General features: G+C 57.7%; 1 protein-coding gene across 11 annotated transcripts in view; it reads right to left on the bottom strand.

The window, feature by feature from the left end:
• The window catches only part of IQSEC1 (IQ motif and Sec7 domain ArfGEF 1), a 397,805-nt gene that overhangs the window by 17,435 nt on the left and 358,318 nt on the right, over positions 1-22,052 (bottom strand). For all 11 annotated transcript variants that reach the window (XM_054551247.2, XM_054551251.2, XM_054551253.2 and 8 more), the window contains 6 exons: positions 20,687-21,936; positions 9,806-9,967; positions 7,356-7,478; positions 5,671-5,837; positions 825-964; positions 354-383 (listed from right to left, as the gene is read on the bottom strand). In XM_054551247.2, the coding sequence (XP_054407222.1) occupies positions 354-383; positions 825-964; positions 5,671-5,837; positions 7,356-7,478; positions 9,806-9,967; positions 20,687-21,936 (1,872 nt within the window). The remainder of the gene's footprint in view (positions 1-353; positions 384-824; positions 965-5,670; positions 5,838-7,355; positions 7,479-9,805; positions 9,968-20,686; positions 21,937-22,052) is intronic.

Here is a 22,052-nt window from a genome sequence, read left to right on the forward strand (position 1 = left end):
GCACGGGGAGAGCCTGGGGCATGGGATGTGGGGGACAGAGCAGGGCCGGGTAGCGGACAGGGCAGGGCCTCAGAGGACACACCAGGGTCTGTTTCAGGCACAGGGTCTGGGGGCTGGGCTCAACAGGGCGTCGACAAGAGGGAGCAGGAGTCTCCCCTGACAGCACAGCCTCAGGGCCTGCAGAGATCTGAGGCTGGGGTAATTACGAACATCTGATTCCTCAGCACCCCAGCAATGAACTCAAGCAGCCAGCACTTGGGCTCTGGGAGCCTGGGGAGCCGGCGGACTGGCTGATGCCGGGCCTCCCCAGGGTGGCGGGCTACCCACAAAGGTAAAAGCAGAGAAATACTCACACAGCCGAGCCCAGGATGCAGGGATCCGATCTGCGGGAGAATGTGAAACCAACAAAAGGGTGTTCATGTTTCAAAGCCACGCCCAGGCCAATGCTGCAAGTGCCCCCTCCCTACACCTCCCCTTGGGATCCACCCAGCCAGTATGTAGGGGACCCACTCTCTCTGGCAGAGCTCTCTGAGGGGTCCCAGGGGACTCCTGGACCACCCAGGAAAGCCTGCCAGTGTCAGGGGCCCAGAACTCAGCCACTGCACAACCCTGGCCCGCTAGATTATTAAGAGCCTCAGCTCTCTTCAGATTGTAACGCAGAGCCAATAGCTGTTATTCCCAAATATGATAGGAGACACTCGAAAAAACCCCAAGCCCTGGCAGAATTCACCAGCCCGGCTGTGTGGGTGGGAGTGAGAAGGCCTAGCAGGCAGCCCCGCCCAGGTGGTGCTGGGGCCAACCACGTACCAGGGCCCATCACATACCGGCTTCTTCCCCACAATGAGCTTCTCCACCTTCTGCACCTGGGACACATGGTCCTCATTGGTCTTCAGCTCTCGCTTGCGGATCCGTTCATAGATCCCGATCAGCATCTCACGGGGAATGTCCTCACCATCGTCCACACCTGGGTAGGGGATGCAGCTGGATATCAGGGTGGGCCCCAGGCTCACTCGATTTACCAGTTTCTAAAGCAAATCAGAGGAGCGAACCTTCCACCAGACCCAACAGAACCAAAGAACTCCCAGGCAGGCCCACAACAACAGGACATTTTCAGTCAACACAAATTTCCTCAGTCCTCCTACCAGAACGGGCCCAATACATCTGACCCGGTCTAGTAGGCGATGGGTGTCAGGGGCTGAGCCACCTCTAAGCCATGTTCAGAGGGCTTTATAAATGCTACCTTGCTCCATGCTAACCACAGCCCTTCGAAGTGGGTATAATCATCTCCATTCCACAGATGGGAAGACTGAGGCTGAGGTGTGGGGAGGCTGGAGTATAGGGAGGCTGGGGTTTGTCTGGGCTCCGATGGACCTGGGGCCACGTCCTACTTTCACTCTTACTAGCTGTGTGACTACGGGCGAGTGACTGCCTCAACCATGCTTGGTGTCCTTTAAAACAGGTTGCCCACAGCACAGGCTTGTGAGGAAACGAGGGGCGCCTGGGGCGTGCCCAGCTCTGCATCTGAGCAGTAAGAGTGCTGCAGTGGTTGCTGTTGCTGGCCCACATTACACGGGCAGAGGCTGGAGGCCAGGCTCTGACCCGGGGCTGCCCTAACCACAAGCACACACTGCTGCTTTCTTCCTCCCCACTCTGAAAACTGCTGTGAGCAGAGAAACAGCCTTGTACATACGGGAAATGCAAACTGGTTTTGCAGTGAGTTCTACCCTCACCCCTCCGCCAGGCTGCAGTCCAAAGGGCTGCAGGGCTTGGGGAACACGGACGTCCCACAGATGGCTGGCAGGACAGGAGATGCTCCAACCCGGGGTAGGCAACCTGGCAATGCCTGTCCAAATGACAAGTTCTAGCACCCTCTGGTCCACGGACTGCATTTGGGGAACTTATCCCATGGGAAATGAGACACATACAACGTTATCGCAGCACTGTTTCCAAACGGCAAAAGGCTGGAAGTAACCTATGTACCCATTAACAGGGGAGAGCTCACCAATCATCCCACATCAGCACGACAGACTACTTACTATGCACCTGCCAAGAACAGTGAAGAAAGCCACAGTAAAGCACATGGGCCGTTTCTCTTAGATTTAATAAGTGGGAAAAGCAAGGTGCAAAGTAGCAGGGGATAAAATCACTCCTGCATATGTGCACTTGCATGAGCGGAGCACAACTAGGGGGCACGGCCAGGAGAAGCCAAAATCGAGGACCTTCAGGGGCAGAGGCTATGCCCTGAGCAGGCGGGGCAAGGTGGGAGGGAAACTGCTAGGCACCTTCCAGTATTTTTTATTTTTTTTTCCTAAATAGACATTATTTTTAGAGCAGTTGTAGGTTCTCAGCAAAATTGAGCAGAAGGCAGACTTCCCATGTATGCCCTGCCCCCCCGACACTCACAGCCTTCCCTGCTGTCGCCATCCTCACCAGAGTGCTCCATTGGCACAATGATGAGCCTACACGGACGCATCAGCATCACCCAAGGTCCATGTTTTAGATTAGGGTCCACTCTGGGTGCTGTGATTCTGTGGGTTTGGGCACACGTAGAACGACCCTTATCCACCATTATAGCACCATGCAGAACAGTGTCACCGCTCTAAAAATCCTCTGAGCTCCGCATACCCCTCCTCCCCTCCCCCAGCTCCTGGCAGCCACTCATCCTTTTCCTGTCTCCATAGTTTTGCCTTTTCCAGAATGTCATAGAGTTGGAATCACATAGCACGCAGCCTGTTCAGACTGGCCTCTTTCACTCAGTGCTGCACACTTAAGTTTCCTCCACATCTCTTCATGGTCAATAGCTCACTTCTCTTTCGTGCTGAGCATTATTCCACTGTCTGGAGGCACGCAGTTTATTTATCCCTTCACCTGCTCAAGGACGTCTGGTGGTTGCCACGTTTTGACAGTTTTGAATAGAGCTGCTATAAGCATCCGTGTGCAGGTTTTTCCGTGGGCCTAAGTTTTCAGTTCATTTGGGTAAATATCAAGGAGCACAACTGCTGGATCATATTACTTTCTGCCTTTCAAACTGTGAATATCCATTCAAAAAACAAATTTAAAAATTTAAAAACAAACTTTAATAACAAGGAAAGACTCCTGGACTGGCTTCCGTGGTGAGCTACTCTGCCTTCAGAGTCCTCCAGCCCCCAGGGCTCTCCCGCTGCGGGACCCACTGGACAAACTGGGCTGACCCACTCCAGAGAGGATGTGTGTTGGGGTGGGGGTGAGGATTTCCCTACAAAAAGGACAAGCTGTCCATGCACTTGGCACAGAGCACCAGGCTGGTTCCGGGAGTCCAGGGACCTGCCTGGCCTCAGCCGTTTCTTGGTTGATGTGATCCTGGGCAGGTCCCTTCCTTCTCTGAGCCCTGGTCACCCATTCTGAAGTATGAGGAAGATGAGAAAGAATGTCCCTGAGCTCTGGGCTGAAAAGGGGTGACTTGGTGGGGACAGCCCAGGCTTGGGAGACAGAACCTGCAGCTCCCTTCTTGGGAATGGAGTGCTCAGCCCCTTCCATGGGAAGTGGGGAGGCTCCCGCCACCCTGTCATCCAGACAGCTGGCAGGACTGGGTGCAACCATGGACAGGAACCACAGAGCCACTGCCACTGGGGTACGGACTGGCCACCACCTGACTCAGCAGCCCTGCCCCGCCAAACCTTCTCTACTCTAGGCCAGTCATTTCTGGTTCCTCCTGCTATGTCTTATCCAGCATGTCACAGATGACGTGCAGGAGGTTCTAAAGTAAGAAAAAAAAAAACCTGGTCAGGCACGGTGGCTCAAGCCTTTAATCCCAACACTTTGGGAGGCCAAGGTGGGAGGATCACTTGAGGCCAAGGAGTTCAAGACCAGCCTGGGCAACACAGTGAGACCCTACCTCTAGAAAAAATAAAAATTAAAAATTAGCCGGGCATGGCAGTTGGCGCCTGTGGTCTCAGCTACCTGGCAGGCTGAGGCCGGAGGATCTCTTGAGCCTGGGAGGTCAAGGCTGAAGTGAGAGATGATTGCACCACTGCACTCCAGCCTGTGCGACAGAGGAAGACCGTGTCTAAATAAATAAATAAATGTAAACAAATTAGAGACTCTCAAACTGTCCCTGGGCTGCCAGAGGGACCTCTAAATATAAATAAATAAATAAATAAATAAATAAATAAATTAATTAATACAAATCAGAGACCCTCAAACTCCCCCTGGGCTGCCAATAGCATGCAGCACACAGCTGGCTTTCCTGGAGGCGATGAATGGCCAGCCTGCACCAGGGGTCATGCAGAGGTCTGTGAATCCCAGAAACAGGCTTGGCCCCATGAGAAGGGAGGCTCAGGATGAGAGAGGCCCCAGGTGGATGTAGAGGAGGCCCCGGCCTCCTGGCTGCTGCTTGGACACCTGGGCCTGGGAGTATATCTGTTGTACCATCAAAGTGTCCACTGGTGGCCCTTGGGAGCTCTCAAGATGCCTTGGTTCCCAGGAACTACAGACTTGACGGACTTGGGGCCTGCGATGCCCCTCAGACCTTGCACCACATACAGTAACTGCTGGGTGCAGGGAATGGCTGTCCATGAGCTCTAAGCCATGCCCCAGCCTGCTCAGCGCCCCTTCCTGCCTCCCAAGGGAGGTGGCAGAACCACTCAGGTCTTGGAGCCTAGCTCAGGTGCCATCTCCCTGAGGCCTCTGCTACCTGGGTTTCCTGCCACAGCGGCACCCACCACCAGGGGAAGGGGAGGGCACTTGAAGACCCCGGAGTGGAGCTGGAGCTGCTCCCTGGAGAGTGACCCTGTTCAAGGAGAAGGGACGGCAGAACCACCGTTGAATAAACTAAGAATGAACAGCTTTGTCAGCTCCACACGCTCTTAGAGCCAGGCTGGATTCACACTGGCTCTTCTTTGCTTTTACAAATAGTGACAACCTTTCCAAGGAACCCTCAGTCCCTGTTCTTTCAACCCACCCTCAGCTCTTGCAGCCAGGGTTCCCACAGGGACTGAGGGATGCAGTGCCTTCCTCCTTCCTTCCGGGGACCCTGGGGCACACAAGAGACACACGGCTGGCACAGAGCCACCTGGGAGAAGGTCACGGCCTTTTAGCTCCTTTCCTGTTTCTGATCACGCAAGGATGCTTCGCTTCCCGTAGACTCCGCACCCACACCTCCCAGCACATGCCCACCTCCCTGAGGGCAGGGAGCCGGGTCTGCACTCCAGTGCCAGCAGCTGGAAGCTGCACTGGCTAGAACTCAGCAGCACTGCTTTCTTTTCGTTGCAAAGAAAAGAAAAAATGTATAATTACCTTCTACATGTGGCAAATGCTACTCATTCTCCATTTACAGTAGTGATATCAAGTCCCCTTTTAAAATATATACTTTTAGGTAAAGACACAAAGAAAAAGGCCAGTTTCATCCTTCAAGGACAAGCTAACAGTGTCACCTTCTCTGTGAGGAAGGTTTCCCAACACCTCGAGACCCTGGCCTGTGTCACGCAGCCTGTGTCACACGGGGGCTCCTCTAAGGCAATGCTCTTTCCAGTCATCTGTGCTCCCCAAAGGCCCCTCCATGCCAGACCCTGGAGTGCCGGAGCACAGTTCCCCAACCGAAGGTTGCCTCACGCCCCTTACACCTGGGGAGGGCCTGGCTGGTGCAGGTGCTGGAGCAAATCTGTGGCTGGCCGACTGCCCGAGACAGCTCACCTCGGAGGTTCTTGATGAAGTCCTCCAGCTTCATTTTCCGCTCGGGCTTGACATTGGGGCTGTACATGTCGGTGTTCAGCAGGATGATGGCGAAGGCCAGGATGAAAATGGTGTCTGGGTTCCGGAACTGCCGCACCACCCCAGGGTTGCAGATGCAGTAGCGCTGGCTGCGGGCCGGGAGGGAGGGGGTCAGGGCCATGGCGCAGCAAGTGACACAGCCCCTCTCTCACCAGCTGAGGCTATCACGTGCCGCTGAGCCTCAGCTCCTGCTTCTGGTGAGCAAGGATCACGCCTGCCTGTTGGAGTTGGCCCTGACTACTCACTCGCCCTCCTCACTCTACTGCAGTCCCTCCTACCTGGATTTTAGCCGGGCACATGGCCATCCCAGGGAGGACTACATTTCCCAGCTCCCGGGAGCTCAGAGTAGCCACACCACCACATTCAGCCCATGGGATGTGAACAGATGTGTGAGTCCTGTAAGGCTGGGCCCCTCTCCCTGCTGCCTGCAATGGGGACATCACAGTGGGTGTCGGGCCTGCCCTCCAGGACCTTGAGGTGAAAGCAGCCAGGGGCACCTCCACACCAGCTCAGAGGGAGAAGCACTCTGCCTTGTCTCAGCCATGGCTACTGAGGGGCCTCAGGTTCAACAGCTGTGGACCCACTGCTGCAAGAACACCCCCCTGCCTTGGAGTCAGCCGGCTTGTCGCTCCCGCTGCCACCCCAGGGGCCCCTCCACTGGTGACCTCGTGGAGGGGCAGATGACAAGAGGCAGGGACAGAGTAGAGGAGCCAGGCAAAGTACCGGGACTGAGGCTCAGGAGCCCAGCTTAGTGCCCTCCCCTCCAGGAAGCCGTCCTGGAAGGAGGTGGGTGCACCTTGCCTCCCGCCAGGGCCCTGGGGTTGTTCTCCCACTGTGTCCTCGATCCTCCTGGCCCCACCACCAGTGCGGAGCCCAGAGGGCTGAGTCAGCAGCTGACCTGTGCCGCCCACACCCAGCACCAAACATGCAGGCTTCTATACAGCCAGTCTGCACGTGATCCCAGAATGGATGACTGCGTAGTGACCGTGAGCTCACTGTTTTGTCAGGAACTGGGCTAAGTGTGCCCACATGTCCTGTGTCATTTCATCCTTGCACCTCTTTCTAGGGTATGCGCTATTGTTATTCAGTTTCACAGGTGAAGAAATGAGGCACAGAGAAGTTAAGTAACCAGCACAGGGCCACACAGCCGGTAAGTGGTGGAATCAGTGACTGAACCAGGCATCTGGCTGTCTGGCTTGTGCTCTGAGTCACTGTGAATGAGCAAATGAATGACTAGATAGATGGACTTGTGGATGAATGCAGAGCTCGGGGGGAATTAGAGGAAGAGCATTCAGAATCCTGATGTGAACAGCCAGAATCCTAGCAGTTGCAATCATAACCTCTTTCAACTTCAGTTTCCTCATCTTCACAATTAAAATAATCGGTACAGTCTTCTCCACCCCCACCACTTCACAATGGCTGAAAGGAGCCCGACACAGTGCCTGGAACGTAGGAGGAGCCAGTATGATCACCCCCAAAGCAATATTCAGGGACACCTGGCCCTGTCTAGGGATGGCGGGGATGCAGTCTTTGGTCCATCCTTGGGCCCTGAAGCTGGGGACACCATCCTGCCCTGATGCAGCAGCCCCAGCCAGCCCAGGCCCCACCTGAATGCCTCGATGAGCCGCTCCACTTTCTGAGCCTCCCCTTGGACACGGATGTGTGCCTGGAATTTCCTGAGGGCCTCGTCCAGCTCCATGGCAGAGAAGTCCATCTCGTCCACCACGCAGCTGGAATAGAGACAGACAGCCCCAAATAAGCACCCCTTGCAGATGCGACATGCCCAGCCCATGCCCAGGTGGTGGTGCCTGAAGCCCCAGGAATGGACTGCCTCCTGCAGGGAGAGCCCCTGCCTGACTCCAGCCAATCAGCCAAGAGCCCTCAGAATGCAGCAAAAAGACCTCCAGGCTTCCAGGGAGCCCACGAAGCCCCTGGAACTGTAGGGAAGCGTGTGTGCCTTTATTTATGTGGGCAGTTTTCCCAGTGGGGCAGAGCATATGGTTATCTGGATCAAAGCCCTTCCCAAGAGACAAGCATTTTTAAGCACAGCCCTCACCAGGCACACAGTGGACGCTACCGTGAGTCTCCTCTCCTCCTGCATGGGGTTGGGGAGTTCGCTGCCATTTTCACAGTGAGGAAAGGGGCGCCCAGGGTGTTGACTTTGAGAGTGAGCCTGTTCTCTTGTGGGGAGAGTATCGGGGTGGTGGGCTGGGTTTTGCAGATGCTTTTCCAGGGACTTGAAAGGGCCATGCACCCTCACCTGTGGGGCAGGGCCTGGAGGGGTGGCTGATGAATGGTCTCCACATTCTTCCCATGGCACTGCCCCTGGCACACCCTTCCAGTCCCTCCTATGGTGACCCCTGAACAGAGAAGATGGGGTCTGCATCAGGAGCCCTGAGGCAGGCTGCAGCTTCTGGCCTAGCTCCCTAACGATGCTGCGGTCACTCCCATGGGGCAGAGGCCTGGCCACACAGGGCCTGACCCCTCTCCCAGGGCCATCTCCACATGGAGGCGATGCAGCTGCTCCCACCCTCCTCTGAGCGCTCCAGGCCTCCTGGGGCAACAGCCTTGGAGGTGGCTTCGGAGCAGTGGGGAGAGGGCAAGCAGGGAGCAGGCAGAGGATTTGCTGAGCAGCAGGAGCAGCGGCCCTGCAGATGCCTGGTGTGGTGGCCCTGGGGGAGCCAGCCACTTCCTGAGGCCACTGCTATTTTCTGACATGAGGAGAACAATGTGCGGATTTCCTAAGGACCAGGGACCGGCTTGGAGTGGGGAGTCGGGGCAGCATAGAAATGGCTGCAGGGGATGGGGGCGGGAGCTGGGCATTTACCAAGGAGCTCATGGGCTTTCCCCTGGACCTTTCCTCACACCTGCATCAAAGAGTGGAGGGAGCAGTAGCCACCCTAACGATACAGCAGGCTTCTCCAGGTGCTGAGCAGGAAGAAAGATGCCCAGCCTGTGCATGCTTGGCCGACCAAGGGCACAAATATTCTGCGGGTGCCTGCCATGTGCTGGCCACACTTAGCCTCCTGGGTGTGGGGCGGGGACTACATGAGTGCCATGTATGTGAGTCCGCGTGTGTGGGGGTGTGTGCCCAGGCCAGCCCCTCCCACTCTGAGCCTTGGTTTCCCCACCCATGAGACAAAAAGGGCGACGACACCCTCTGCCTCCTAGGGAGAAGCAGCAGAGATGGCAGGTGCACTGGCCAGCCCCAGGGAACGTGAGGCCTCGTGCTCCAGGGGCTGCTGCTCCCGGGCACCTTCACCCCAGCCCTCATTGGTCCCTTCGGCTGCACATAGGCAGGGCTGGGCGGCTAGAAGGGACTGCCCCTGGATGGCCAGCACTTCACCCTGCTCTGAATGCTCTTCCTGGCCCACCTTTCTGGCTCAGGGAGTTGGGAACCCATTTTTCTGCAGGCTTTCAAGTAGCCGAGAGTGCTATGCTCACCAGCTCTCTGAGCTGAGGGGAGCTATGGAATCAGGAGGTGGGGGCAGGACGCCCAAATATCCCAGCCGGGAGAATGAGGCAGGGGCAGAGCATGGCACAGGCCGCCCACGGGGAGGCAGGTCACTTGATGTGGCTCCCCACCACTCTCCCCAGGGGCGAGTCAGGAGAAGACAGGGCATGCAGTCCATGCAGGAGGACAACAGCCAGGCCAGGGGAAGAGGCCCTGATGTCCGGCTGCCTGCTCCTGCCAGCCCTGCCATGAGAAGCTGCAGTAACGTGGGTCACTGAGGGCTGTGATGCCTGGTGCTGGATTGGATCAACCGTGCTTAGGGATGGAGGGGAGGGAGGGGCCAAGGGTGCATGCCAGAGAGTGGGCGGACAGGCAGTGGGGTCCGCATGTGGGATGGTGCGTTGGAGGGCAGGTGCCCACCTGCGTGCTGGGCAGATGTGGGGCATCTGCATGTGTGTGTCTAAGACTTAGGAAGAGAGAAAGGGGGGCCCACCACATGTCCCAGCAAGTAGGGTGGGCCTGGCCCTGTGTGTGCCCATGGGTAACACAGGGTGCGTGAGGGCGTGTGTGGAATCAGGTCCCCCCCGCCGACGCAGAACTCACTCGAGCACGTCGCGGTTGAACTGCTTCTGCCGGTTGCCCAGGAACTCGCCGATCATCTGCCGGCTGAGGCCCTTGCGCTGCAGCAGGAAGTGGGCCACCCCGACGGGCGTGTCGGGCACAAAGCCACGCTCGATGAGGTACTGGACTCCCTTCTCAGGCTTCCTGGGGTAGGACGAGAGGCACACTCAGCCCCAGCTGCCCGGTCGCCAGCCAGGCACCTGGAGGGGATCTCCACTCAGTGGACAGTGGACATTGTCCCTCCCTGCCCACCTGCACCGGTCCTCATCCCTGTAGGCATTCAGGGGTCTCTAGTTCCATCTCCTGCCTGGGTGGGAACTCAAGAGCCCAGGCTGGCACCAGAAGACCCTGGGCTCCAGGCATCCTGCCCTGTCCCAAAACCCAAATGCGGGGGACCTGGTACAAACACCTTCACCTAGATTCACCCAGACCTTGTACAAAGAATGGGCTGGGCTGGCTGCAGGGGTGCTTCTGTGGGAGCTGGAGCTGGACTGTCACTCCCCTGCCCTGCCTGCAGCCCCTTCTCGGCTGCCCAGCACTGGCCCCAAACTCCCGCACACACATTCAGAACCGGGTTCCCTGTCCGGCCCAACTCCCTGCTCCCCTCAGTGTGAAAGCCGCCATGCCAGGCTGCACTTCTGAGCAGACTGGAACCCTCCGCCTGCCAATGGGTAATAAAGAACAGCAACCACAGCACCGGTGGGGAGAGATCGCTCTGTGCTGCCGCTGTTGAGGCGCCCTGTGCACACTAATTCACTCAATTCCCACTCTAGGAGGTCAGCACTCTGGTTACCTGCGGTGCTCAGGAGCCCAGACTTGGGAGCCCAACAGCCATATAACCTTCCAGGGGTCCTGGCTTCCCCTGCTGTAAACACTGAGGCAGTAGTCAGATGCCTGCAATGATGCACTCAGTAAGCACCATAAGAGGTTTCTACGCCAAGTCCTAATTCATGGGAGAGTGATGAAGGTGCAGGAAAGCAGCGTTTCTAGCTGGAGGTTACAGCACCAGTGGCAGGGCTGGCCCTGCAGGGCTGAGTGTGTCCACCGGAGACCGGACCCCCAGAGCATGGGTCATTCCACTGGCTCAAGCTTCTCAGTGCCCAAGGTGTGTGCAGAACCAGGCCTGGGCAGGGATGCGCATGGGGCACGGTACGTGTGTTGTGGGCTGATGGGGCCTAGCGCCAGGCCAGAGCACACCAGGTCTGCACCTGGCCAGGTGTCTGTAGGGCCAGGGAGGCTGCAGGGACATGGCACTGACCTTGCTGCTCACACCAGCCCTGGGAGCAGGCCCTGCCCCCTCATGGCACTTCGGCCATGTGAGCCCTGGCAGGCCCCTTCTCCCTTCGGGCCTAAGACGTCCTGCCCATCTTGTGGTAGGTCTCTTGCTTGGCTGACCTGGCAGGGTGGTCCTGGTGGTCAAAGGGAGAGATTGGGCCAGGAGTGGTGGCTCACACCTGTAATTCCAGCACTTCGGGAAGCTGAGGCAGGTGGATCACGTGAGGTCAGGAGTTCCAGACCAGCCTGGACAACATGGTGAAACCCCATCTCTACTAAAAATCCAAAATTAGCTGGGCGTGGTGGCTCACACCTATAATCCCAGCTACTCGGGAGGCTGAGGCAAGAGGATCATTTGAACTCGGGAGGCGCAGGTTACAGTGAGCCGAGATTGTACCACTGCACTGCAGCCTGGGCGACAGAGCAAGACTCCGTGTCAAAAAAAAAAAAAACAAAACAAAACAAAAAAGGAGACAGGCTGGTGTGAGAGGGCTTTGAAGATGGCCACATATGTGACCCTGGAGGATGGGTGTCCTCTGTGGAGTTTGCCAGGCCACTCAGGAAGCTGTATGGAGCCATCAGGCCAGACTGGCTCCATGTCCCCTTGGCCTGAGTCCTCAGAGTCACTGAGGGCTGTCAAGTGGTTGGGGACACCCTCCAGCGACACGTGCTTCCTTAAGAGTCCATGAGGAGCCCAGTGTGGCTTGGGCCCCCTTGCCTCATGGCACACCCAGAACCTATGCTGGGGTGTAATCAGCCGGGTCATCCACTAATTGGGGGGCCGGGCCTGACCCCTTACCCCAGCAGGTAGAAGTCAGCATTCTTCTGTCCCCGGGGTGGGGGGAATGGAGATGAAAGCCGGTGTCCACCTGCCCCATAACCTGCACCGTTCCCGGCTGACAGCAGTGCCCTGCAGACACTGCATTTCCACATGCAAGTGAAAGGAAGCCTCCTGGATGCAAGGTGACCCTGCTATTTTTATCCCAGGATGGCCACACCCCTAAGCGTGTCCCCAGGAGTGTGGCAGGGAGCAAACACCAGCCAGCTTGGTCCTGGCACAGAAGTGGTAATGGAGTGGCCCCAGTCCCTACCTGTCCCAGGGACCCAGGATGGAATGACCAGGGTTTCACTGTTCACAAGATCACATGCCTCGCTATGATTAGGGGGTCTCCAAACAAGAACTGCTCCAGTGCCCCAGGCCTCTACAGCCAAGGCCAGAGCAGATTCTGGGTCCTCACCATCCTGCTCCATGCCAGCACCAGCCCACACCCTTCTCTCCCTCCCTCAGCTTCCAGGTGAGGGGTCGCCATGGCTCACCTACAGTTGGGTTTTCTTTGGCCCACACACTGTTAACAAAAAGAATTCTAGTTAGTTGCCAGTATTTAACAACTAGAAGAGTGCACAAAAAATTTGGATTTCTGGCTTCTGAAAAATCAGGCCTTCTGGCATCCCTGGACCTATGCTCCCTGGCCTCCATGGCAGTGACTGGGGGAGCTGGGCTGGGCTACCCCTACCCCCTGCTGCCTGGTCCCTTCCCCACATAGGTGCGTGCTCTGACTCCACCCAGGCTGTCTGGTCCCTCCAGGCCACCGCTGCAGTGACCAGGTCCAGGCCCAGCCGGGTCCCACCTTCTGTCACTTCCCCGGGCAGCGGCTGCACTTTTTTTGCCCCCATCCACCCTCTGGTGTTGATGTGCCACATCCAAGGACTTCTAGGACAAGGCTCCTCGGCCCTGGAGGTGCTCAGAGCACAGAGGGAAGAGGGGAAGGCGCTGTGGGAAGCGGGCATGAGGGCTCTTCAGGATTAGGTGAGCACCATGTGTCTGCTGGGCCAGGTACCTCTTAGTGAACACTGGCTGGGAGTAGGCCGTGCGCCCCTGTGGGTACAGCTGAGAGGCCTAGTCTGGGCAGGGGGCAAGGGACAGAGACTGAGGGATCAGGCAATTTTCTGGGAAGAGGTGACAGTGAGGACAAAGGCGCTGAGGTGGGTGGGGAGACCTGAGAGGCTATTCCAGGGTTGAGCACAGGGACCCTGGGGGAAGGCAAAGGGGATAGTAGGCCGGTGGGCAGACCGCACTGTGCAGCAGGCCATGGAAAGGGGTCTGGCTTTCTCCCGAGTGGGCTGAGAAGCGGTGAAGAGGGTGGTGATGGGGGTCCTAAGTCCACACGAGCGATGCCATGCTGGGGAGATCGTGGGCCAGGGCCCAGCTGGCAGCTGAGTGAGGGGCTCCTGTGGGCACCTAGCCATGCTGCAGCAGAGGTGGGAGGGGGCCAGGTTGAGGACACAGTCTGAGGGCAGAGGTGTTAATATTTGCTGATGGATCTGGGTGGGGGTGGCCGAGGTGGGGGCAGTGGAGGTAGGAGCAAGAAGGACAAGGAGCAGTGAGTCCAGGATGGCGTCAGCTTTTAGCCTGAACCTAGTACGGGGGATGGATTCCACCCAGCAGGCCTCAAGGGCCATATTGCAGAAGTGAGGATGCTCAGTGAGGGGGCCTGGGCCAGTGATGAGGAGCTCGCCGCTGACCTGAGGGGAACTGGGGAGAAGCTGCAGCTGGACAGCCAGGGCCGGCTCCAGGATGGGGCTGGGAGTCTCCGCAAAGCTCCCTGCAGGAGTGACAGGCCCTCGACAGCCTCTCTGACAGCAGACGGCCAGGGCACTGGGCATTTACTGGTGGGAATCCCCTGCCATTGGGACCTTGCTACCCTCCCCTACTCCTAGCCCGTGTAATGAAGCCCTTCCTTCCCCAATCTGTCCTTGGTGGCCCTGCTGGGTGGTGAGTTCTCCATCCACCTGTGCCCTGCCTCACAGAGTTCCACGAGGTCTGCCAAGCATCACACAGGCCGAAGGTGGGCCTTTGGTGTGGCCTTGGACCCCCACCGCCTCCTCTCGCGACAGGACTTTACTTTCCCACCTGCCCTGGGGAGAGGGCTGCAGGACATGCTTCAGCCACTGAACTGTGAGCTGAGGGGTCTGTGTCACTTCAAGGGGGAAGCTGTGCGGTCCCCTATGGACACCCACCTCCTTCATTCATTCCACAAACATTTATTGAGCACCTACCCTGGCTAGGTGCTATGCTAGCACAGTTATGGTCCCCATCCTCAAAAAACATGCTTTCTAGTTAGAGAGGGATACAGAAGGAGATAAAGCCCAAGAATACAGAAATATGCTACAGTACAAGCATCAGGGGCATGGCTGGGAGAGCCAGAAGCCCACACTTCCGTCTCAGCTCCACTTCTGGCTGGGCGACCCAGAGTAACTTAGCCTTTCTGTGTCTCTGTATAATGGGGATGATAGCAGTTCACATAACAGAGTTACTGTGAAGAATCCATGAGTTCGTACTCATAACGTACCATGCCTCAGGCCTCAGAAACCATTTCAGGCTTCACAGCTGGAAGGAGAGGCCCGGGCTAGGAGAACTCACCCAGGGTGATGCCACAGAAAGCTGGGACGGCATCGACTTCAGCTGGAAGGGGCAGAAGGACGGGCAAGAAAGCCTACCCTGACGAGATGGCATTGAGCCTGGGCAGAGAACCAGGAAGAGGGTCCCTGGTGGAGGGAAGAGCCAATGCAAAAGCCTTGACAGGTAAAAAAAATGGGGGCACAGAAGGGTCAAAAAACTGGCTCCAGGTTACCCAGCAAGATGAAGGGTGCTGGGACTTATAATCCACGCTTCTGCCCCAGAAGTCCCTAAAAATTCCCTCTACCCTCCGGATGCCCTTCCTGCTGCTGAAAATCCACTCCGTCCAACTCTGCAGTCACCCCATCCCCACAGTCTCTCTGTGTATACCCGTTACTCTTTCTTTAGCTCTTCTTGATTCCACCCTGTAAGGACCCAGCATTAACAGGTGCTGCCTGCAACATTCTCACCATCTATACCTGACCCACCTCTGTACCCCCGGCCCTGCTGCCCCCTAAAATGCCCCAGCAGGAAGTGTAGTCAGAGCCTCCTGGCTCCATCTCTGCTGTGTGCTCCCAGGTCTGGTCTTAGCTGCCTCCTCTAAAGCTGGCTGAGCCAGCTTTTCCTCACATCAGATGACGATTCAGATTCAAGTGTGACAGGTAAGCACAGACTGCACCAGTCACTTCCTGCACACGCATCTCTCATCGTCTTTCAGCGGCAAGCTGAGCTGCTGGTGGGAAAAGTGAGCTGTGTGAGGCTCTGAGGAAGAGCCGCTGCAAGGCTGTGGATTGCACGTGGGGAACACCTACCTGCTGGAGCCAAGCACTGAGTGCTTACCCTGGTATTTTCCCAGCAGGGGTGTGCAGGATCCAGAAAAGGGTTCTCTCTCTCTCTTTTAAGACACAGGTCTCACTATGTTGCCTAGACTGGCCTCAAACTCCTAGTTTCAAGCGATCCTCCTGCCTCAGCCTCCCAAGTAGCTGGGACCACAGGTATGTGCCATTGTGCCTGGCTCCAGTCCTTTTTAACTGTTCAGGATGCCTAAGAGATGTAGAAGTGGATGGATGCCCAAGCACCTAGCTTCAGCCTCCAGGTTTCCCAGCCTACCCTCCAGCTCAGGCCCTAAGACCTAGTGGGCAGATTCTACTCTCTGCTCCAGGCCAGTCAGAGCCCTGCATCCTGCTTGCCCAAGTAAGTGGTTCAGGGAGAGGCACAAGAGCCAGAAGGAGCCAATGAGTGGAGGTGAATCTCTCTTCCTCCTACTGGGGTTGCCTTGAGGTCGGACTACAGGCCTGGGGTTCTCTGATGGCCCTCCTGCCCTGGGTCAGGGAGGATCTGGCAAGGGGCAGGGCCAACCCTGAGGCAGATGGAGCCAAGAAATACCCGGGACTTTTCAGGTCCATGAACCAGTAAAGCCTCTTTGCTTAACCCAGTTTGATAGAGTTCCTGTCACATGCAACAGAGAAGGCCATGATTAACGCAGAGACCAACACAGTGTTTGGAGTGCCCGAGGATCTCCGTGGTCAGAGGTCTGAGCCCTGGTAACTGTTAACTGCTTGCGGGGGTGAGGATAGACTCACCAAATTCAGCATTCGGAGAGTCCCTGCACACCTGGAAATGCCCTTCCAATGCAGCAACCCAGGGTCCTGCAGAGAGGTGCCGCTTCCAGCCTTTCCCACACTGCCAGGGCCAGCAAGCTCGCCACCTCCGGAGGCTGCCTGCTCCATCCAGCTCTGACTTTTACACCGCACTTTCTGGTAGTGTGAACCCAAGTGGCTTCCCTGGTATTGATCCCAGAGAGAAGGCAGGAGAATCACCCTCTGAAGTGTGGCAAGCACCCCCTGCAGGGCTTCCCTTGGCACTGTCTTCTTCTCCGAGGCTCAGCACCAGCCACCTCAGACCCAGGCCAGGGCTCGGGATCCTGGGCTGCAGGTAGCATCAAGGGCTACAGGCCACAGTGGCCCGTGTCTAGGGGAGGGGGGTCCCAACCTCCAAAGACCCAGCTCAGAGTGCTCCTAAGAGAGCCCATCCTTTACACCATCAGCACCACAGGCTACGGGAGCAGCACTGCACATCCTCTGGGCCCAGCACTTCTGGTGTGTGGCCTTGAGCTTGGGCCTGGGCTCTCAGCCTGGCTGCCTGCACCTACGCTTCCCAGGATGGCTGTGGGGATTCAGTGAGACAATAGGTGGAAGGTGTTCAGCATGGGGCCGGGCGCTTGGTCCAGGGTCTGCACAGGCCGGCTCTGCTCACTGCTATTTTTATCAATGACAGCAGACACATTAAATACAAGGAGCACAGAGCTAGAGCATGCAGATCAGGGGTACTCTCTGAGCCCTGTTCCCACAGGTGGAGGGGAATGGCCCCCTGGGGGCGCTGGAAGGGTGAAACAGCCACGCTCCCTGCAGGATCCCTGCGACAGCATCCCCTGCCTCCCTTCTGCAGTAGCTCCAGCAGGTGGATGGGACCTGAGGCTGCTGGGCCCCAGGGGCTGGGTGCCGAGTGTAGGGGAGGCCAGGTCCACAGAAGGGGACTGCCTCCAGGTACAGGGCCCTGTGCTGGAAGGGCGTCAGAGGCCCCTGTGAAAAGCTCTTAGTCAAGTAGTCCAACCACACTGTCACACCAGGTGGCCACTCAAGCCCTGCATACATGTTTCTCAGAGACAAGCTTCTCGCTCCTTTTTGAGGGTGCCCGTGTCATCGTGAAGCAGCTCTGGGGCCAAGGATGCTCTTGGAGAGGTGGGAGCGGTCTGGGGTGGCTCACCTGTGACAAGGTCACCTGGGCTCATTCCAGGGAGGAAAGTGACAGAGAGAAAGTGGACATAGCCAGGCATGTACCCCGACGGCGTGTACCAGGTACAGGAGCAGGAGATGCTGGGGTGGGGTTCCAATACGGAGGTGACAGACTCAGTGAGGTCTCTGCTGGGCACCTGCCCCAGCTCCATGTGCCGCAGGGCTGCATGGCCTCCCACAAATGGTGTGGCTCTGCCTCCTGGACTCAGTTTACAGATCTGTCACCCAGTGAGGAGGTAGGGAGCCCAGGGCTATACCTGTGGTAGCAGTTCCTACATCATGGATTTTAAGAGGATGTGTTCAGGAGCCAAGTGGCCAGGGTGTGACGTCCCTAGTCGCCTACCAACTATGTGAGACTCAGCTCACCCACTGCACAGGGTAACGTGCGTTAGCGCGTGACAGGCCCTGGGAACCGCGCCTGGCGCACCGTCAGCACATGGAAGGATTAGCTATTCTCGTTATTTCTGACTGCTTGGCCCATCACAATGCCTGTTTGGGTCTTCCTAAAGCCCAGCCCTGGAAGCTCCCTTCCCTTGGCACTCACTCTGGACACAGAAGCCCTCGCTGACCGCACCAGCTGCCATCCACTGCACAAACATGTTCCAGGTGCAGACAGTGAGGCTCAGAGAGTTCAGGGAGTTGCCCCAGGTCCCGCAGCTGATAGGTGGCAGAGCCAGGACGGAAACCCTCCTGCCTCTGGCTCCTGCACCCCCGCCCTCCCGCGGCACTGCCAGCCAGACCAGCTGTGTGGCTGTCAGCTGGGCCAGGTGGGATTAAGCGGCAGATGCCCAGAGGAACATCTGGAGGCCTGGTAGACCTCGGCAGCCCCTGGGATGCCCTCCCCACCAACCCACACCACTTTCTCAGGCTTCGTTTCTGTTCTTCCTCCCCGTTTGCTGCTGGCTCTCCCACTTTGGTACATGATTCCCTTAAAGGGGGCGGCCCCCCAGACAGAGGCCTGTGCCAGGAACGCTCACTGCTTCATTGCTAGGAAGGGGTGGGAACTGAGAGCTGTGCTGGAGGCCGGGCAAAGGCCGGGACATACCACCCCGCAGGGAGAGAAGTGGAGGTGGTACACAGGCACAGGGCCAAAGAAAGGGAAGGGAAAGGGCAGTTCCTACTTCAACTAAAATCGTGCCTAGCTAAGACCCAGCAATTCCACTTCCAGCCATATGATCTAGAGGCCTGCCAGGCGTGTGTGTAAGGATCACAACCACTGTCACACTAGTGCTAGTTATGAAAAGCTAGAAGCAACTGGCCAAATAACCTATAGCCACAGCGGGGACTACCACTCAGCAGCACACAGGAGCAAGGCAGCCTGTGTGTAGAGCCCAGCGATACCCTCATAAGACAATGTCACAGTCCTGCGCCCTGAGTGATGTCAGCAAGGATCCAACAGTAGCAGCTAATACATAGTAAGGCCCTATCCTGTGCCACGTCCTGCTCTCAGCACTTCACACAGACCAACGCTTCACCCTCACCACCCTGGGAGGAGGGTGCCCCTGGCATCAGCCCATTTCACAGATGCAGCCACTGTAGGACTGGGGGTTATGCTGCCCAAGGACATAGAGATAGGACGGGGGACAGCCAGGATTTAAAGCCAGGCAACCAAGCCCCAAGCTGTGTTCTTAACCATGGCTGTCTAGAGTTCCCAGGAGTGCACACAAATGCACAGGAAAAAAATCTGGAAGGGGAGACTGCAACATGCTGAGTCCAGGAGGATGTTATCCTGAGCTGCAAGGCATGCATTTTCTGTGAAGAATGTATTCACGTGCTACACAGATAATTAAAAGTTAACTGAATAAGAAAGAATCTACACAGACCAAAGCTGGCTGGTTGAGGGAGGTGGTTTTTCCTGGTTTCCTCTCTCCCCACTGCTGGCCTCCACCTGTCCACTCTGCAGGGACCCCTGGTTATCCCAGCCTCCCCACTAGGGCACAAGGGCCTGGGTCGAGAGATGATCCTGGAGCTGGGCTGTGCCCAGGAGCAGTGGGGACAGACTTCGGGGACCATGTCAGGTGGGCCAGCAGGACGCAACCCTCCCCTGTCCAGCGCATTGCTCTGGCCGTGGCCTGTGCAGCAGTGAGAGCAGCCGTACTCTGCAGCAAGCCACAGGCAGATCACAGGCTCAGGAGAGAGCATCCTGGTAGATGTGAGATGTCCAAGATGGTAGATGTGAGATGTCCAAGACTCTTTGTTCTTAGCTGAGCAAACCAGTAAGCCATTGCCCCTTGCTGGCCCCAAGTGAATGCACCATTCCCCAGAGGCTCTTCCTGAGACAGGCCTCTCTGACATCCCAAGATAGTGCTTCCATGTGTCCTAGGAATGGCTCAAAAGCACCATCTCCCCCAGTCTAGGAGAAGAGAGAACAGCGGGCAGACAGAAGAGGGAGCCAGCTCAGGCACTGGCTTTGAGGTGGCCAGGTCCCACTGCGCCATTCATCACCCTAGTTTGACCTCCTGGGAAAACTGTCGTCTGCCCCTGGCTCCCTGGATGTGTGTCAGGAACCACCAGCCCAGGGGAGCTGGTGCCAGGCCAGCATCTGATGAGGCCAAATCCCAGTGGCCCAGGGAGTGGAAATAACGAGAAATCTCAGGTTGGACAGGAGCCTGCACATCCCCCAGGCCAAGTGCTCAGCCCTCCTCCCCTTCCTCTTGCTATTTTTGGCTGTGCTAAGAATAGTCTGCTTTAAATACCCATCGCTCCTTGGATCTGCTCTCAGGATGGTCGACAGCACCTTTCCAGGACCCCCTTGGGGAGCAGCCACTCCATGAACCCAACTCATGCATCTCCCCAAGACCCCCAGACACAGCCCTGGGTCTGGCCTGCATCTGTCTGAGTTCCTTCCATCCAGGACACGGTTCTGGGTCTGGCCAGCAACTGCCCCTGAGCACTCCTCACTACCCCCAGACATGGCCTCAGGTCTGGCCTGCATCCCCCACAAGACACAGACCTGGGTCTTTCCTGTCTGCCCCTGCCCCCCACTGACACAACTGGTCATACCCCTGCTCAAAGGCCTTTGTGTCCCACATCACCCCTAGGCCTGACATCCAAAGTTGGGCAGGGCATGGCCCAACATACCCCACTCGCTATGGTGGACTTGGGGGTGATGGAACAGAAGGGCCAGGGACTCAAGTTGCTTCAGCACAGAAAGCTCCCATTCTGCCCCTGCTCAGCATGTTGTGTGTTGCCGTCCCCACCAGCAGTCCCAGGCGGGGCTGGGCCTCAGCACACAGGCTGGCACCGTCCTAGCCACCGACCTTGTGTGGCAGCTTCCTATGCTCATAGGCCATGTTGGACCTCAAGCTCCGTGCTTGGAAGGATGCAGCCACGCCCACCCGCCGAGGCCCAGCAAGCCACAGTTGTCCACCCTGAGGGGTCACCCATGGTACTCACTTGTTGAAGAGGTTCAGGCCGATGCGGTAGTGCCTCTTGCGGATGACATCGTTGCTAAAGGCAGGCGAGTCCCAGCTGTTGCGGGCCTCCTTGTGGTAGGTCTGCTTGCTTAGCGTCTGCTCCCGCAGGCTGTCACGGGACGATGACTCGGAGCTGCAGTTGATGGTGTCGTTGGAGTTGGACGTGCTGTTGATGCTGTCATTGTCACCGTCTGAGTAGTCCGACTCAGACTTGCTCTGCCGGTTGGCTGAGCCATTGATGGCCAAGTGGCTGTCCAGGGGCCTGGGGGGCCGGGGCCGCAACTCAGGCTCCTCCCGGGGGAGGCTCTTGGGGGCGCTGCTGTGGGGACCATGCTTGGGGCTGCCCTGCTGCCCGCCGAGGCTGCGCTCGTAAGCACTCTGCCTCTTGAGCGAGCCCCGCTCTGAGCGGTCACTGAGGTCCACAGAGCTGTCGCTGGGTGGTTCGATGGTGAGCAGCGGGAGATGCTCCACCCGCAGCCGCTGCTCCTGCCGCTCCAGTGACGGTGTGCTCCGGCAGCTCGTGTCCGTGTCGGCCTTGTCCTCTTTGTGGGCCAGGGCCCAGTAGTCTGGGGCTGCACCCCCAGCCCGTAGCCGCAGGTCCGACTCAGTGCTGGATGGCCGGTCCCCTGCCTGCGAGAGGGGCAGAGGGGGCGACAGCTCCTCCTCATCGATGTACAGGGTGACATCACTGTACGAGGCCGTCATCTCATCCAGTTTGCGGTGGTCCATGCTGTGCAGGGCTGTCTGGGGTTCGGTGTCCCGGGCCCGCGCCGCATCCAGGGCCGGTGCCTCCTCAGTGTGCAGGCTGCGGCAATTGAGGGCATCGTCGATGGACTCGGCCAGTGATTTCACTTGCCTAGAGAAGGCGTCCTCCAGCTCGGTGATGGCGTCCGCAAAGTCGCTGGAGGGGGCCGGAGACTTGAGGGTGGTTGGCTCGCTGAGGTCACCACACTCAGGGGGCACCAGGGCTCCCAGCTGGGAGCCGTCGTTAGTCACTGAGACCTGCTTCCCCTCGAAGTAGGAGCTGTGCACTTTCTCAGGCCCCTCAAAGGAGAACTGCATCCTCATGTTGGACAGCACAATCCGGCGTGACATGCGGTTCTCTGACATGGAGCTGCGCAAGCGCTCGAAGTTCTTGTTCATCTGGTACTGGCGAAACGCCGTCTGGATGGTGCGGGCTGCATGGCGGGTTACCAGGCGCCCCCCATACTTTCGTTCTAGCATCTCCACCTGGGGGTGGGAGAGGAGAATGAGAACAGCCCTGCATGTAGGCACAGTGTGACATCTACCAAACTCCTTCCCACTTCCTAGTCACATGGCTGTGCGACCTGGGAAGGTCCCAAAGT

The sequence above is a fragment of the Pongo abelii genome, chromosome 2 (assembly GCF_028885655.2).
Source record: "Pongo abelii isolate AG06213 chromosome 2, NHGRI_mPonAbe1-v2.0_pri, whole genome shotgun sequence".
Taxonomy (NCBI): Eukaryota; Metazoa; Chordata; class Mammalia; order Primates; family Hominidae; genus Pongo; species Pongo abelii.